This window comes from Dendrobates tinctorius, unplaced genomic scaffold, assembly GCF_039654945.1.
Source record: "Dendrobates tinctorius isolate UK_male_01 unplaced genomic scaffold, ASM3965494v1 ptg000143l, whole genome shotgun sequence".
Taxonomy (NCBI): Eukaryota; Metazoa; Chordata; class Amphibia; order Anura; family Dendrobatidae; genus Dendrobates; species Dendrobates tinctorius.
In genome coordinates, this window is record NW_027361810.1 from 23,756,487 (window position 1) to 23,775,052 (window position 18,566).

Consider the following 18,566-nt stretch of genomic DNA (forward strand, 5'->3'; position numbering starts at 1 on the left):
TGTCTTGTTCAGTTTTGACCTGACAGACACCGTGATTACCTCCAAAGTCAAGGCGTTTACTGACAGTATACAACCAGATATAGCTCATTTTGTGTTTCTTTATTTGCATGATGATTTGAGAATTTATACTTATTGTTACTGTGTTTTTTTATTTTTTTTATATATATTCAGCCACAATTGGACCAAATTGGCGATCCTTCAGACTTGTCAGGATTGGCTAGACTTCGGTACAGGCACTGCTTAACCACTCTCACAGTCCCCAGACGGTGTATAGGGTTTGCAAGAAGACGACTGGGCCGAGGTGGAAGGTAAATTATTGATAAGATTGATAAGAGAACTGTTCAGATGAGGGGAACGTGTCAACAGAAAATGGCCTACTGATTAAATTGTTGTGTGTGTGTGTGTGTGTGTGTATGTATATGTGTATATATATATATATATATATATATATATATATATATTCCACATATACATTAGCATAAATAGGCAGACTCTGATCCTATCTTTTAATGAGCGGGTGCGAGGGTCATTCTATGGGATCGTGTGTGACACAGTGCTGAATCCCTCGTATTCTCCGTTATATATGTTAATACCTTTTAACTCTTGTCAATTACCAGTTTGGCTGTTTAACTGAAGTAATTCGTAACAAAACTTCAACTCTTGTGATTTCAGGGTTATAATGGACCGGGTATCAACGCAGCATGACCCCATCCTACAGCAGCTTGACCCCGAAATGTTGTCTACTTCTTCAAGCTCTTCCCTAGTTGCACATTCCCCTCCCGATATCTCACGGACCAATGCTTCCGATAAACATTGTGAAAACAGACTGTCTCTATCCGAAATCTTAAGCAATATTAAGTCGTGTCGACTGCAGTGTTTCCAGCCAAGGCGAATACATTTTCTAGATCGTGATAGTGAAGAATGTACCTCGAGGCTAGTAGAGCGCGCCATGAGCATCAAGCGAGCGTTACTGAACACCAGCAAGAACGGCCTGACAGGTACCACCATTTTTTTAAAATTTTATTTATAACTTTTCTGGACAATAGAGGCACCTAATGGTACAACCCGTGTTCCTTGTGTCATTTTTATTGCATTGGAGCTGATCATTTTTGTAATTACTTAGACTCCCTGACAGAAGTTTCGCCGCTTATCCATGTTATGTAAATAAAAGCTTAAAACCTGACGTTAAATTCATCCATTGGTTGCATAAATTATTCTTTTGAAAGCTGAAACCCTCCAAAATGTGGTTTAGGTTAAGAAAAAAAAAATTGTCATCAATGCAGAAATATTGATCATTTAATGGACACAGAATGGTCAGATTTTGGCAAGACAAAAGTTTTGTCGCCTGGTCATATAATGCACCCAATCCTAGTTTACATCCTCACCTGTGCTCAGTAAATGATCGGTTAATTAGTGGGTGTGTATAAAAAGAAACCCAGCACCCCAGACCTTCACTTGAGCTGCAACTTTAGCTCTGACAACATGCCAAAAATCCACCCTGCGACCAAAGGCTGGATTATCAAGAGGCTGAAGACCAGATCTGCTGCAGAGGTGGCTGGCACCTTTAATGTGTCTCAGCGTCAAGTACAAAGAATTAAAAAAGATTCGAAGAGACTGGAGATGTGTTTGACAAGCCCAGGTCCGGCAGACCCCGCAAGACAACTGCTAAGGAGGAGCGTTTGTTGGTTAGAAAATCCAAAGCAAGCCCCTCTTCCACTGCAGCAGAGCGCCAACAGGCCTGGTCACCTCAAGTCCCTGTGTCAACTAGAACAGTTTGTAGGATTCTGTCTCGAAATGGCCTCCATGGTCGAATCAGTGCCCAGGAGCCAGCACTAAACAAAAGGCAAATAAAACACCTTGTGGCATTTGAAAACTCCCACAGCCTGCTAAACAGATGGATACTGGAAAAGTGGCATAAGGTGGATTTCTCTGATGAATCTTCAGTAGATTTACACCACAGCCGCAGCAAATACTGCAGGAGACCTACTGGAGCCCGTATGGATCCAAAATACACCCAGAAAACAGCTAAATTTGGTGGTGGAAAGATCATGGTCTGGGGTTACATTCAGTATGGGGGTGAGCGAAACATTTGCAAGGTGGAAGGTAATATCAATAGCCTAAAATATCAAGAAGTATTAGCTACCTCTTATATTCCAAATCATAAAAGGAGTCAAATTCTGCAGCAGGACGGTGCTCCATCTCATACATCCATCTCTACAACAAAGTTTCTCCAGGCAAAAAGCATCAAGGTGCTCAAGGACTGGCCAGTCACCAGACATGAACATCATTAAGCATGTTTGAGGTAGGATGAAAGAGGAAGCTTGGAAGACAAACCCAAAGAATCTAGATGACCTCTGGGGGGCATGTAAGACTGCATTCTGTGCTATTCCTGTTGACTTCATTAATAAAGTGTATGAATCATTGTTGAACCGCATGGATGCAGTCCTTCAAGCTCATGGAAGTCACACAAAATATTAAATGACTCTAATAGCACCACAACTTCATTCACCAATGTTATGCAACATATATTTGTATTTTAAGTTAATTTGTTTGAATATCACATTACTTTCTGTGGGCGACAAAACTTTTGTCTTGCCAAAATCTGACCATTCTGTGTCCATTAAATGATCAATATTTCTGCATTGATGGCAATTTATTTTCTTAACCTAAACCACATTTCAGAGGGTTTCAGCTTTCAAAAGAATAATTTATACAACCAATGGATGAATTTAACGTCAGATTATAAGCTTTTATTTACATAACATGGATAAGCGACATAACTTCTGTCAGGGAGTGTAGTGGCTGTGATGTCAAATGCAGCCGCTCCAGGCTTTTGCTAGGATATCATCATAATATATTACATAAAATAAGGTAATGGTGGGGTGGAGAAACATCTTGCACGTCTTAAATCCTCTTATGACGGCTCAGGAATTGATATCCTATTGCTTTATTTCCAGGCTTCTTCTATAGGTAGAGTCACATATACTTTGTTTTGCAGTGACGGGGGGCATCACAGAGGAACAGTTCCAGACGCATCAGCAGCAGTTAGTACAGATGCAAAGACAGCAGCTGGCGCAGCTCCAACAGAAGCAGAAATGCCAGCAGTCTTCACAGCAGATACATCCAAACGCACAGGTACCGCACCATTCAGGCTTACTGGATACCACCCTGTACATACAGGTACCATGACATGGCTCCATGCATTCATACAGCAGTTATCACACTAATGTTTTCGCTATAATGCAAGTTGGAAAGGCGGGATGTCCTACCCGGTCGCCTCCGTCTCAGTTGGAGTGAAGACTTTTGTAATAGCCTTTTGTTCACAAAATCAACACAGATCAAACAAGGTTTCATTAGCACCATCTACTGGTGTTTAGACGTTCTGCATTTCCCTTAAAATTATACACAATGTTCACTATGCAACACAATCCCAGTGATCCATTGTATTTTATGCTGAAGCTGGTGTTTATCATCCTAAGGGCTCTGCAAAATCTGACTGCATGTCCAAGACGCTGGACTCGGCGAGCGCCCTCTTTGCTGCTTCTGCTGTGATTAATTCACCAACACCGGGACGCAGTGAAGTGAACAAGGATCAAAGTACCGGCCACAGCACCTTGAACGGCATTGTACAACCTCCAGGAGGTAAGTAATGGGCCACTTTTAAAGCCATTTTTTTGAAATGTGCTCAGCCTTTTTGCTGTTTCCTATCAATCTATTATTTTTTTCGCTCTCGAAATTGCATAGTTAGCATACAATTTTTCTACACTGTGTTTTCTAACCACTTGGTATTTGGTGCACTTCACCAGGAGACCAGAATTTAGAAAATGTGTGTATATTTAAAAGAGTTTGTTTACTACTTGGACAACCTTTTCTGAACCCCAATGTTTCCCCCCCAGTAAGATAATAAACTTATACTTGTCTCCAGCGCGGTTACAGCGGTGTTGGCACTGGCTCTCTCCGGAATCGTGTCACGTGATCTCTGTGGCCACTCAGCACAGTCTTCACACTCCTCGCCTTCCGACAAATTAAAACATCCGGAAGAAGTGAGAGTAGCTGCCCTGTCACCTCTTAGGGATATCTATTATGTTCATAGGAGATGAGTGATGCCAGCGCTGATTGGCCGCAGAGATTACTTGACGTAATGTTGCACAATCCCTGGGAGAGCTGGTGCCGAATATCGCTGGAACGGTGCGTGAGGCGAGTGTAAGGCTACAATCACACTATCAGTATTTGTAAGCCAAAACACTTAATACTGATGTCAAATACTGATAGTGTGACCGTAGCCTATGTGTTATTATTTTACTGGGTGGGGGGGGTGGTTTAGGGATTCAGAAGGGGTTGTCTGAGTAGTGGACTGCCCCTCTAAATTTATATATCTATATTTGATATCTAAAAAATTTCTGCACAGTGCGTTTTGTAATACCCAGCTACATATTTCTAATATATAATTTATGAAACAACCATTTTAGCCCTTTTTTGGTCATTGTGCAGGTTGTGCGATTATTCTGGGACTGCTCTGAAGGCCCATGTTGTATAAATGTAAAATCTATTTTCCCAAACATAATTTAAGATGGTTCTTTCCCTGATGATTTTTTTTTTTTTTAAGGGGCTACCAAGACGCTGTACTCTACAAACGTGGCTTTGTCATCGAGCCCAGGGATCTCCACGGTTCAGCTCGTACGGACAGTTGGACACCCCACCACTAACCACTTAATCCCAACATTGTGCACAAGTAGCCCCCAGACCCTTCCTATGAGTAACTCCTGCCTAACGAACACCGTTCACCTCAACAACCTTAGTGTTGTGTCACCTGTCAATGTGCATATCAATACAAGGACTTCTGCACCATCTCCCACAGCCTTAAAACTCGCCACAGTCGCCGCTGCCAGCATGGACCGAGTGCCAAAGGTTACTCAGAGCAGTGCCATCAGCAGCATAGCCAGGTGTGTATTGCAACCTGAACTTCAGGACTCTTTAATGGAGCTGTCGTGGCACACTGTCATTCAACTCACTGCAAGAGGTTTTTTTGTATTTATTTTTTTTAACAAAATTATGATCTCCACCCCCCAAATGTTGCTGATCTATATATTAGAAAAAAATTCAGCTCTTCACACCAGCCCTAGGCCTTATACTAGACTCTACATGTCCTTTACAGATGACACTTTCATCAGCCTGATTTCTTTATATATACCATATGTATACAGCTGATCACACAGGATCCTCCATTAATAGGTGCTGTCACAGCTCACCTCCTCCTGTACAATGACTGAACACCTCTATACAGTACATAACACAGGATTCACCATTCAAAATAGGTGATGTCACAGCTCACCTCCTGTACAATGACTTATAATACCTCTATATACAGTAAATACAGGATCCCCCATTCACAATAGGTGATGTCACAACTCACCTCTCTTCCTGCACAACAATCTTTATCCAAATGAGAGCATGTCCAGTTTATACTTCTACACAAACAAATGAGCGGTGATTCCACTTATTTCGGGTAATGTTCATGTGAAGAATAAGACGTTGAGGTTTAATATTAGGCCTGGTGGATGGTGTATAGTGAAGATGGCACGAGAGAGATCTGAAACAATACATCCATATATTACACATAAATCTTGCCGTATGATAACTGGTTACTGTCTCATGATACGCTCTGTTTAATTATCCCTAAAATGTTGTCCTCCTGCCCTGACGTTAAGAAACGCAGGGGCTCTGCCAGGCGATAGCATTACCAGCACAACCATAGACCATCTGAAGAGACCTAGATCATGGTAATTGAAATAGGACCCGCAAACAAGAGTATTTTCACAGCAAATCACTTGTGGCCGGCACTCCGTGATTAAGTTCGCATTAGTCGTGCCTCCCCAGGGGTGGATGGCCCTTAACATCCACCAAATTGTAATCTTTCTTTTGCTAAGACTCTCTGGACATCGTAAGGTCCCCAGGAGGGGGAACAGAAACATAATAAAGCTTCCATTATCATGTATATTTGCAGGTTCTTTTATTTTCAGAGAGGTCTTTCTCCTGCACCATCAGTATATTTATTGTAAATGATTACAGGTTTTTGGGGGGCTAAAAATCAATTTGGAATCACATTGTCAAAGGTTTGTTTCTATTAAAGTTAAAAGAAAAAAAAACAACCACCAGTTTTCAGCGCCCGCTGTTTATCCCTATAACCATCACCTCCAGATTGGGTTTGCAGAGAAGCAGGGCAGGTGTGCGCGGCACAAGATGATATTTGCTTGGGGGAGGGGATGGGAACGGAGGAAGCTCCTGTAGACTTGTGTGGTTCTCGCAGGTCTGAACAGAGTGACATCTTCCTAGCATTACACATTTTTCTGTTGCTAAATTAAAACTGTACCCACAATAGTTTCCTTTGCTGCTACAGGTGCCTGGCACGGGGGGGGGGGGGAGCGCAAACTGTACACTTGGATTGATGTTCTCTGCAGGCTGCCGTCAGTCTTAACATATTAGTCACTACCAATAAGTCTTTTTACTGAACTGCGGTATAAGAGACTAGCATCCCCTGATAGGCAACAATCATGTAGCTGTCGGCTGTCTACTATAGCTGACAGCTTGCTGCAGCAGCCACAATCAGTGTTGGCTCCGACTATGGTTGTTTAACACCTTAAATGCTTCTGTCAATAATGAATACAGCATCTAAATGGTTAACAGACTGTGGGGGGCTTTCTCTTTAACCTCATTGGCATTTTGAGATCTTGATTGCGTGGTCCTGATGTTTGCCATAGCAGTTCACGGCCAAATAATGGCCTTACGGTTTGCCGGCTGTAGCGGCTTGTTCCAAAGTTATCAAAATTTAGGTGGTAAAAACAAGGGTTCATAAACTACGAGAAAGCAAATTTGAATACGATGACGGGTGCGGTTTTTAAAAGTTCGGTATCACTTTTGGGGTGTCCAATATAGAGGATAATAATGATCATAATAAGTCATAGGTAACAACATTCAAAGTAATACAATAGTTAAAGCAAAATAATGACGACCCTGCCCGTAAGAGCTTACAATCTACAATAGGGTGGGGGAGACACAAAATACAGGGGCTTATTTATAATGATGGTCCAGCCATCTTGAGGAAATGGGGATGGATAAAGGCTGCATAAGGTAGTCACCAGCCAGTTTTTATGGTGCGCCAATCCTCTGGAATGCTCTACCCCAAGAAATTAGGACTATCCACAACTTACACATCTTTAGGCGCTCCCTCAAAACACATCTGTTCAGAGTAGCCTTTCCAGTCTTGGAGTGGGAGATACGGATTAGTGCAGAGGTTAGTTGAAAGTTGTTTGCAGAGCGGGTAGACCGATAAACAGAAATGAGGGAGGAGATGTAGGGGGGTGCCGCATTATGGAGAGCTTTGTGTGTGAGGACAAGCAGTATAAATTGTATCCTATAATGAATGGGCAGCCAGTGCAGTGACTCGCACAGAGCGTACGCGTCTGAGTACCGATTAGCCAGATAGATGACCCTGGCTGCTGTATTAAGGATGAACTGGAGAGGGGAGAGTCGAGTGAGAGGGAGGCCAATTATATTAGCGCGTTACAGTAGTCCAGGCGAGAGTGGATCAGGGCGACAGTGAGGGTTTTTGATGTTTCCATGGTGTGAAAGGGGCGGATTCTAGAGATGTTCTTTAGGTGTAAGTGGCAAGAGATTGTATATGGGAGGTGAAGGAAAGATTGGGGTCAAACATAACACTCAGACAGCGCACCTGCTGCTTAGGCGTTATTATGGTGCCACCCACGGAGAGGGAGATGTCATATTTAGGTAGTTAAGTAGACTGCGGGAGCAGAAGTAGTTCAGTCTTGGACAGGTTGAGTTTCAAATAGAGAACAGACATGATTGTTGGAGACTGCGGACAGTCAGGTCGAGAAGAATGAGCAGAGAATGGTCACCGTTACATTTTGCTGTCAGAAGGTCATTGGTCACTTTGAATGCAATTTCTGTCGAATGTAGGAGGCGGAAGCCAGATTATTATGGATCTATGAGAGAGTGAGTCGAGAGGTAACGGGTAAGGCGAGAGTAGGCCAGGCGCTCCAAAAGTTTAGAGATGAAGGGGAGATTGGAGACTGGTCAGTAGTTATTTGTGTAGGATGGATCGAGGGAGGGTTTTTTTTTAAATAATGGCATAATAATAGAGTGTTTGAAGGAGGAGGTGCAAATGCCAGAAGAGAGGGAGAGATTGAAGATTGTAGTTAGGTGAGTAGTGACGACTGGAGGAGATGTGAGGGAATGGGGTCAGTAGTGCATGTAGTCGGATGAGAAGAGGAGCCTGGTGACTTCTTCTGTGATGGGATCAAATGTGGAGAGGGAGTCAGAGGACAGGTGTGGGGAGGGATAGAAGTCACAGCACAAGTGTCTGTGATAGGGGCCTGTGCTTTTGGACTGAGGAGGGAGTGAAAGGTGGCAAGTTTTTTTTATTTTAGGTTGTTAGATAGTGAGGGAGGAGGTCAGGGTCGTGTAGTAGGTCTGTTTGGTGAGGTGAAGGGCAGAGTTATAGGTCCTTGACATAAATTTGTAGTGGATGAAGTCTTCTGGTGTGAAGCCCAAAAATCAATTCAAAACTGAACAGGTCCCCAAAAAATAAGTTTTGTATATTTTCTTGAAAAAAAATGAACAATTGCTGAAACATTTTTGAAATTTCTAGAATGCTAGCAAAAAAAAACGAATTTATTTTTTTTTTTTTTACAAATGGTGCTGATGTAAAGCAGATATGAGGGAAATGTTATTTGTTAATGTTTTTGTGTGGCATCACTATCTGGATTAAAGGGATAATCAAAGTTTGAAAATTGCAATTTTTTTTTTTAATTTTGTCAAATTTCTGCTATTTTTAGAAATAAACTCAAAACGTATCAACGTAAATTTACCATAACCATAAAGTATAATGTGTCACAAAAACATCTCAAAATCAATGGGCTACGTCGAAGCATTCCAGAGTTATTACTATGTAAATTGGCGCTGGTCAGATATTAAACAATTGACTCTATCACTAAGGGGTTAAGGTGTTTTTTATTTTTTCTGGCTCCTCAGATGAGATTTTCTGAAGGTCAAAATAAATAAAAAATGGGGGGGAGGGGTTTAATCTCATCTTCATAAATGGGTTTTGATTTTGTCCTAAAGGACTTTTAAAAGCAAGCAATTTACCAATTATTAAATTGTATCAGCCAGTAACACTTTTGCTTACAGTTCGTTGCCTTGGAGACTGACCACTAAACGTGCACAGTGTGTACAAGCTATTTGCTATTGAGCTTGTAAGGGCTGAGCTTTTTAAATTGAAGCACGATATAACCTCCTAATCAGCTTTTGGTCAACGCTTAAACACTAGATAGATGGCAGCGGTGGTCGGTATCCAAGCCAACTTGCTGTAAGCAAGAAAAAAGTGTTTCTCTCAAGAACAACTGAAAATTTTAAGAAGCAGTAAATTGAAAAATTGATTGTTTTACTATATCCATCTATGCAGATGGGAATAAATAACCCTTTAATAACTTATTCCTAATAATGTCGCCCATTTTCATTTCTAGTAAACCTGAATTCACTGGGAGTTTTAGCAGGAGCGACTGAACTTGTAGGAAGGAGAAAGATATGAAATGTCCTGGACTTTTTCATGATGACCAGGATCCATCACATTAGGCTTTCCCCAGATCACCTGTAGGTTCTAATTAAACTTGGTCGAAGTGGCCATGCATTTTTAGGGGGCATCTTGACTCTCCACTGATAGATGATGACAGGGGAAGAAAGGATCGGGCATGTTGTATTTGGACTCCCAGCCTTTTTCTTCCACCAGAGGCGTCTGTAAATGTTTATGGGGTGGGTGGTCGGCCATACGCAGCTATCGGATGTGTATAATCCCGATACTAATAGACTTTCTTCTCTATTACAGAGAGAACCATGAACCCGAACGGTTGGGCTTGAATGGAATCGCAGACACCACAGTAGCCATGGAGGTGACATAACTTCAGACCATGGACTCGACCTGATAGTTTTCAGGCGTTTTTTTTTCCCTCTTTCTTTACCGAAATGCAACCTGCAATGCTCCTCCATGGAACAGAGCGTGCTTAACATGGACCTAAATGAACTATGAAGTGTATGGGACGTCCTCCCAATATACTACTTCTATGTACATTTTGTAAAAATTGGTAAAACAAAACAAAAAAAATCACTACCTTGTAAAATAGTTTATTTGTATCATTCATATTATTTCTGTTACTTGAATAGTACATATTCATCATCATGCTTTTGCACTTGAATTTGCAACTGAATGGATATAAAAAAAAAAACAAAAAACAATCTTTAAATGGGATCATGAGCATGAACCAGGGTCCTGCATCACATGTTTTTAACTATTTATTTTGCCATGTTTACATTTTGTATCTTGTACAAATAAATCCGACTTTGTGTCTAAAAAAAAAAAAAAAGTTAAAGTGCCCCCTATTGCTTACCCAAAGAGCGCAGGCAGCCACTCTGCAGGCTGGACCAATTTTGAGCCATGACGGGCGCCCCTCAAAAAAGTCAGTGGCATGGAGAGGCACTTTCGGCTCCAATGACAGAATGGCTGCCTCTTCTGTGCGCTAAGCGATGGGTCCACTTTAAAAATTCATAGGTAGGAAATGAAAAAAATCTTATATTTTTTTTTTTTTTTTCTAAAGAAAATGTAAAGTTTTCACCTTGTTCATTTCACAATTTGACAATTTTTTTTGTAATAGTGGCACTTCACCGTCAGACATGAAATTGGAGGCGAAATAGTATTTTCTATGAACTGTGCGAGTGGGGGGGGGATGGGTTGGGAAGAGGGGAAGGGATCGAGGCTACAGCAAAAATACAATTTACGTAGAAAAACTCACTTTTTCCATATATTTTGAATGTATATTTCTATTTATAATTCCAGTTTATAAGAGCAATCTACACAAAGTCTATGAAAGCAGAAAAAAACCAATGCATTTGGCGCCCAAGGCGGGTGGTTAATTATTATTTTATTCCCCCATATTTCATTTTATCCAGAATTAAATATTTTATTCAGCTTTAACACTCAGTCTGAGAGGTTTAGGGGATTTTGCATTGCATAAAATTGCGGTAAATCGTGGTTTCCAATCGAACCATCCCTGGTGCCGACTGGAGGGAGCTGATGCCGGGAGGTTCCCTGTATAATAAGGCAAGTAACGGGTCTGAAATCGTCTGATTCTTAACTGGTGGACACTTTGCTAATGTTTAGTGATTTATTAATATTTTTTTTATATATACATTTTTTTTATTTTCCTTTTTTTGTATTTTTATACCATTTTTCCTGTAAATGAGATGTGTAGTGCTCCTCTCATCAGAATGTTCGTCGATGCACTAGCTCAGACAGCTTTCCCTGTTACTTGTTCTTGATGAGTAAAAACTGCAGGGAAATAAAAACAAGAAAAAAAACAAAACATGAAAAATCTCAAGATATTTTGCACAAATTTATTTTCTGCCACCGTAAAACATTTGAGGTCACAATGAAAAGATGATAAAACCAAAAACGTCCAGTATTTTTTTATTTTAAAGTCTATTCATTGTGTAATTTAAAAGTTCTGCAACTTTTTCCAACGATCTCTGCTTGCATCAGGAAACCTGCGTCAATCATTTCCAATGAAAAGGTTCTTAAAAAAATTACAACTTCGCTTAGAGGTCTGTTTGCCGGGACACCCCAGCTCTGCAGAGCTCCTACTTAACTGGACCGGAGGTGCCGTATGTTTTGCCTATGAATAAGAGGATATCTTTCGATTTTGGTAAAACTCTACTCTTTTCAAAAAAGTTGTGAAGCTTAACATTCACTGACTGCAAGCAGAGATCTATAAGGAAAAAAAAGGCACGTAAAAAAGGTGATTTTTTTTTTATTTTGCAACAAAAAAATAAAAGTTGGAAATTTTGCTGCATGGCATTTTTGCTGTAAAATTTGCAAATTTTCTTTTTTTTTTTTTTTTTGTGCTGAGAATAGCAGGTCGGCCTAGAGGCGATGCGGCCACTGTTTTAGCAGATTTACTCCAAATTAGAGTAGGTGTAAAATTATAATATTTGCTGCCTGGGCAGCCAAAGAGATGACAAATGAATTAAAGTGTTTGCACCTCTCAAATTTGGTGCATCTTACGCCATCACTGCTTCTGGTGCAAGAAACAGTCCGTCGTAAGTAAATCCTTTCTACGGTATAATGCAGATTTTTTTTTTTTTATTATTATTATGCAGCAATTTCAAGATGTTTTATGACTTTAGACCACAGTGTCACTTTTTTCAGAGGTTGTCTCTGGTAATACATCTTTCACTTGAATACTGCAATACCAGATATTGCCACCTAGAGCAGTGGCGCTGTTTCTGTTGGGGGGGGGGGGGAATCTACTTTTATTTACATAGAATCAGAAAATCCCTTTAGAACGATACGATAATTGGGGTATTTACATATGAAATAATTACCCGTCTACAAAGCTACTTTATATGTGTAATATAAGTTTGCGGTCGGGTCTGTGAATTATGATGGTAAATGCCTCACCAGTGATATAACATCAGGTCCTGGATTTAGTGCATCCATCAGATAGTCTGTGACATTGCTGCAACACCCCAGCCACCATTGTGTCAGCTTCTTCGTTTAGACACTGTTTTTAAGTTTTTGATTTTCTGGACGGTGGGGGTTGTAGTTTAACAATCTTGTTCTAAATTTAAAGGGGACCTGAAAAGTGTTGTCATGGGGGTGGGAGATTGCTTTGGAAGGACTGCTGCAGTGTAAATAGGTGCTGCCATTCCTTGTTCTCGAAAGAGAGATCTGACTCTCCATGATGATAAAGAGAGGGCATATCATCACTTTAGCAGGTGGAAAAAACCCCTTTAATGTATGGAGATGGAAAAACCCCTTTAATTTAGAACATGGTTAGAGCGCAGTGCAAGGTCTGGCCTTGGTTCTCCTGACCTGAGAGTGACAGCTGCACAGAAATAAGCTGTCGCGCTCGTATCGGGAGACACACGGCCAGTCTATGCACCGATTTATACGCCCTTATGATCGATGGAGGTCTGTCTGAAAATGCAGGATCCTCAGTGCTTGTTGAACTCCCTGCTACCAGCTTGTGAAGGGAGCCTATTTTACAGAAAATCCCAACACTAAATCTGCAATATCTTCACGAGGTAGGACTCTCACATTTCAGACCCCCTGCTGATTTTATAGCGATGGCATATCTATCGTATCAAGATTGGAAAAACCCCCTTCTAAGCAAATATTTGACATCCTTCATACAACCAGTAGGGGGCACTGTTCCATTAAAATTATAAAATGTTCCAGTTTATTATTGCAAAATCCTCCTGGACTCATCTAATTCCCATCTGGGTGATATAAGTGAAATTTAAAAAAAAATTAAAATAAAAATAATCAGATCTTTACACTGCTTGTATATTTTCCCCATTTAATGCCGGGTTATGAAAGATGAACATGAATTTCTTTTCCAGAAATATTTTAATAAAAGAAATCCTGTCTGAATAATACAGCTGGAAAATCTGTGTTATTATCTGTGCTCATATCAGACACTAAAACAAATGAATATTAATTGCATCAGCATATAAAATTAATGTGAAGCTGCCAGCGCTCCATGATGAATGGTACAAGAGAGGATGATGGTGGTGGTAGTTATGACTGGATGGAGCGGTGATGATCAGATAACACCTTGGGTATAGAAGGCCGTACTTACAAGGTTGGATTTTATCCTTTTTTACGGTGGATTCAGACAAGCAAGAAGAAATGGGTTCATACAATGCAAAGTGAAATAGTTTACTTACATGAAAGAGATTAAGCCTGCAAATCCAACATTTCCAAAGATATCAATCGCTACAGAAGACTAGAAAAGTGTATGTATATACAGCTCTGGCAAAAATTAAGAGACCACTGCAAAATGTTCAGTTTGTCTGATTTTTCTCTTTATTGGTATATTTTGGAGTAAAATGTAAATTGCTCTTTTATTCTATAAACTACTGACAATGTCTCCGAATTTCCATGCAATTAATTTTGTATTTATTTTCAGAAAATGAGAGTCAAAATAACAAAAAAAAAAGCAGAGCTTGCAGACCTCAAATAATGCTAAGGAAACAAGTTCATAATCATTTAGAAACAACAATACTAATGTTTTATCTCAGGAAGAGTTCTGAAATCAATATTTTGTGGAATAACCATGTTTTTACTCACAGCTTTCCTGCGTCTTGGCTGCTTTCCACCAGTCTTTCCCACTGCTTTTGGGTGACCTTATGCCACTCCCGGTACACCTATGTAAGCAGTTCTTCTTTGTTTGATGGCTTGTGACTGTCCATCTTCCTCTTGATTACATTCCAGAGGTTTGCAATGGGGTTGAGGTCTGGAGATCGGGCTGGCCATGACAGGGATTTGATGTGGTGGTCTTTCATCCACACATTGATTGAGCTAGCTGTGTGGCATGGCGCATTGTCCTCAGAGTTGGGGAACATTGTCTGAGCAGAAGGAATCAACTGTTTTTCCAGGATAACCTTGTATGCGGCTTGATTCATACGTCCTTGGCAGAGATTAACCTGCCCTATTCCAGCCTTGCTGAAGCATCCACAGATCATCACCGATCCTCCACCAAATTTCACAGTGGGTGCAAGACACTGTGCCTTGTACGCCTCTCCAGGTCTCCGTCTAACCATTAGACCAGGGTTTCCCAACTCCAGTCCTCAAGGCACACCAACAGATCATGTTTTCAGGATTTCCTTTGTATTGCACAGGTGAAGCAATTATCACCTGAGCAATACTAAGGAAATCCTGAAAACATGATCTGTTTGTGTGCCTTGAGGACTGGAGTTGGGAAACCCTGCATTAGACGACCAGGTGTTGGGCAAAGCTGAAAATTAGACTCATCAGAGAAGATTACCTTACTCCAGTCCTCTATGGTCCAATCCTTATGGTATTTGGCAAACTTCAGCCTGACTTTCCTTTGCTTCTCACTGATGAAAGGCTTTTTTTCTAGCTTTACATGACTTGAGCCCTGCCTCGAGGAGCATGCTAAGTGACATTTGAATAAGATGACGGTCATGCCGGTCAGTGGAGAGTCGTTTTCCCCCTCTGCCAGTCTGTTGCTTTGTTGTCCCCAATGTCTGCTGCTTGACCTTGTTGTAATGGAATGCCATCTTAGAAATTTTAAGGATGTAGGCAACATGACGCTCAATGTATCCCTCTGCTAGTAAAGCCATAAAGCCAGACTTGAGCCCTTCTTTTCTTTTCAACTCCTTTGGCATGGATAAAAGTTATTTTTGCATTTGGGATATTACTAGCACTTGTTTTGCCATCCAGCTTGTCCTATTGCAAGAGGATTGTGAACACCACAGCAGGGTTTTTTATACTTTCCTTCGTTAAATAAGATTTAGTTCAGGTGATCACCTAATAAGAAGCACAGTAAGTAGAATGAGGTGTACTCTGGTTGGAATTCAACTGACACTGGAATGGAATGGCTGTCAGACATGGAGAGAAGCTGATTTTTATAAAACTGTGCAGTGGTCTCTTATTTGTTGCCAGAGCTGTATATATGATCTATACACACAGGTGCTTCTCACTAAGCGGGAATATCATCAAAAAGTTAAATTTATTTCAGTTCTTCAATACAAAAAGTGAAACTCTGGAGTCATTACAAACAGAGTGATCTATTTCACGTGTTTATTTCTGTTAATTTTGATTTCTTATATCCAAGGAAAACCCAAAAGTCATTAGCTCAGTAAATTAGAATTAACAAAAAACACCTGCAAAGGCTTCCTAAGCGTTTAAAAGGTCCCTTAGTCTGTTTCAGTAGCTCCACAATCATGAGGAAGACTGCTGACTTGACAGATGTCCAGAAGACAGTCACTGACACACTCCATAAGGAGAGAAAGCCACAAAAGGTCATTGCTAAAGAAGCCGGCTGTTCAGAGTGCTGTATCCAAGCATATTAATAGAAAGTTGAGTGGAACGAAAAAGTGTGGTAGAAAAAGGTGCACAAGCAACTGGGATAACCGCAGCCTTGAAAGGATTTTTATGAAAAGGCTATTCAAAAATTTGGGGGAGATTCACAGGGAGTGGACTGCTGCTGGAGTCATTGCTTAAAGAGCCACCACACACAGACGTATCCAGGACATGGGCTACAAGCGTCACATTGCTTGTGTCAGCCACTCATGACCAATAGACAACACCAGGAGCATCTTACCTGGGCCAAGGAGAAGAAGAACCGGACTGTTGTCAGTGGTCCAAGGTGTTGTTTTCAGGTAAAAGCAAATTTTGCATTTCATTTGGAAATCAAGGTCCCAGAGTCTGGAGGAAGAGTGGAGAGGCCACAATCCAAGCTGCTGCAGGTCGAGTGTGAAGTCTCCACAATCAGTGATGGTTTGGGGAGCCATGTCATCTGCTGGTGTAGGTCCACTGTGTTTTATGAAGACCAAAGTCAGCACAGCCGTCTACCAGGACATTTTAGAGCATTTCATGCTTCCCTCTGCCGACAAGCTTTATTGCAGATGGAAAGGTCAACCTCCAGCAGGACTTGGCTCCTGTCCACACTGCCAAAAGCACCAATACCTGGTGTATAAACAACAGCATCACTGTGCTTGATTGGCAGCAAACTCCCCTGACCTTAACCCTATAGAGAATCTATGGAGTATTGTCAAGAGGAAGATGAGAAATACCAGACCTAACAATGCAGACAAGCTGAAGGCTGCTATCAAAGCAACCTGGGCTTCCATAACCCCTCAGCAGTGCCACAGGCTGATCGCCTCCATGCCACGCTGCATTGATGCAGTAATTGATGCAAAAGGAGCCAAGACCAAGTACTGAGTGCATTTACTGATCATACATTTCAGTAGGCCAACATTTCAGATTTTAAAATCATTTTTCAAGCTGGTGTTATAAAGTTTTCTTATTTACTAAGATAATGAATTTTGGGTTTTCATTGTAAGCCATAATCATCAACATTAACAGAAATAAACATGTGAAATAGATCCCTCTGTTTGTAATGACTCTATATAATGAGTTTCATTTTTTTTGTACTGAAGAACTGAAATAAATTAACTTTGATATTCTAATTTTGTGACAAGCACCTGTGTATGTATTGTATGTAATGGGATATGAATCCACAAGATACCCTAAAATAAATCTACATTATACTCAGCCCCCTCCTATACACAAACACCCAGATTTTATCTAATGAGGGTAGGTTTAATCATCTGCACACTTAGTTTAATTTGGGCTCTCCCTCCCCCCATCAAAACTACATTGCTGATATTATGGGGGCGATTCATTAAGATGGAAGTGCTCACTGGAGTGCCCAGTGTACGCCGTCGCCAGAAGAGCATTTTGACATGTGGAAGCACTTCCCAAGCCTTTATTCCTCGCCATCTTTTGCTTGACCGACAGCTGCTGTACTGTGCAACTTGAAGCAAAGAAGCAGTCAAACAGTAGAGACTAGAGCTGAAACAACATAGGGTTGGGAAGTGCTTCCATATGCCCAAAGCACTTTAGCCCCATTTGCTTACCAATTTTAAAGCTAATTTCTCGGTAACGGAGGTATGGACGGTCTAGCTAAAGATATGGTTTTACTTGTCTGTGCCAGAACTAGATGCCCATATAAATAGTGTAGGTGGCGGAATCCTGCAGACACATTCCCTTTAAATACTTTAGAATGTCCTTGTTCTAATTACATAAATTTAAGGGGTTGTGAAAGATAAATATATTTATTTTGCTCCTAAGCTCATCCTCAGTAATATGCAGACTTGTAATGTAAAATTAAACATCTTGGTCTTTCCAATGTGGTGTGCTGGTCCTGTAGGCTGTGACGTCACTGGTAACACTCCGTATAAAGCCCACATGGTTTCAGCGATGTCTAGTTTCTGTAATGTCACTGCCGACCTTAGTATATGGGCATTGCTGGAGATCTGGGATCCCACATATGCAATCCCTGACTCCTCTCTTGCACTCTCAGTGATACAGAAGAATTAGTTGGATCGCGCAAGAACAATTTGCTCTGTTGCACATGCGCAATCCATCATCGCTTCCTCTTCTTTTGTACTCGGGACTCCTCTCTGCCCATCTGCGAGTAGGTATTAATTATGCTCCTCATTCATATATGTATAAGAGATATACACTGCACAATGGGGATAAAAGAAGCGATGCACTGCTGTGTAACATTCTGTACTGCAGGAAGGGACAGAATATAGGCTGAGCCGGGCGATTTACTGCAGGATGGAGCTATAAATAGAGGAGCAATATTCTGTAGGATGGTACCATATATAGAGGGACTGAAAGAAGTGATGTACTGCTGTATAACATCCTGTACTGCAGGAAGGGACAGAATATAGGCTGAGCTGAGTAATTTACTGCAGGATGGGGCAATAAATAGAGGAGTAATGTTCTGTAGGATGGTAACATATACAGAGGGGCTGAAAGAAGTGATGCACTGCTGTATAATATCCTGTACTGCAGGAAGGGACAGAATATAGGCTGAGCCGGGCGATTTACTGCAGGATGGAGCTATAAATAGAGGAGCAATATTCTGTAGGATGGTACCATATATAGAGGGGCTGAAAGA

General features: G+C 41.0%; 1 protein-coding gene and 1 long non-coding RNA gene across 6 annotated transcripts in view; one reads left to right on the forward strand and one right to left on the reverse strand.

The window, feature by feature from the left end:
- The window catches only part of EPC2 (enhancer of polycomb homolog 2), an 81,680-nt gene extending 71,488 nt beyond the window's left edge, over positions 1-10,192 (forward strand). The window contains exons 9-14 of the mRNA XM_073545589.1: positions 172-308; positions 673-998; positions 2,999-3,135; positions 3,480-3,642; positions 4,607-4,943; positions 9,899-10,192. Coding sequence (XP_073401690.1) covers positions 172-308; positions 673-998; positions 2,999-3,135; positions 3,480-3,642; positions 4,607-4,943; positions 9,899-9,971 — 1,173 coding nt within the window. The 3' untranslated portion in view covers positions 9,972-10,192. The remainder of the gene's footprint in view (positions 1-171; positions 309-672; positions 999-2,998; positions 3,136-3,479; positions 3,643-4,606; positions 4,944-9,898) is intronic.
- LOC141049303 (uncharacterized) overlaps positions 1-18,566 on the reverse strand; it is a 28,383-nt gene that overhangs the window by 3,015 nt on the left and 6,802 nt on the right. For 3 of the 5 annotated variants that reach the window (XR_012220321.1, XR_012220325.1, XR_012220324.1), the window contains one exon: positions 10,969-11,395. This is a non-coding gene — a long non-coding RNA (uncharacterized lncRNA). Of the gene's footprint in view, positions 1-5,069; positions 5,591-10,968; positions 11,396-18,566 lie in introns of those variants that run through there. The other 2 variants (XR_012220323.1, XR_012220322.1) reach the window with 2 other exon arrangements.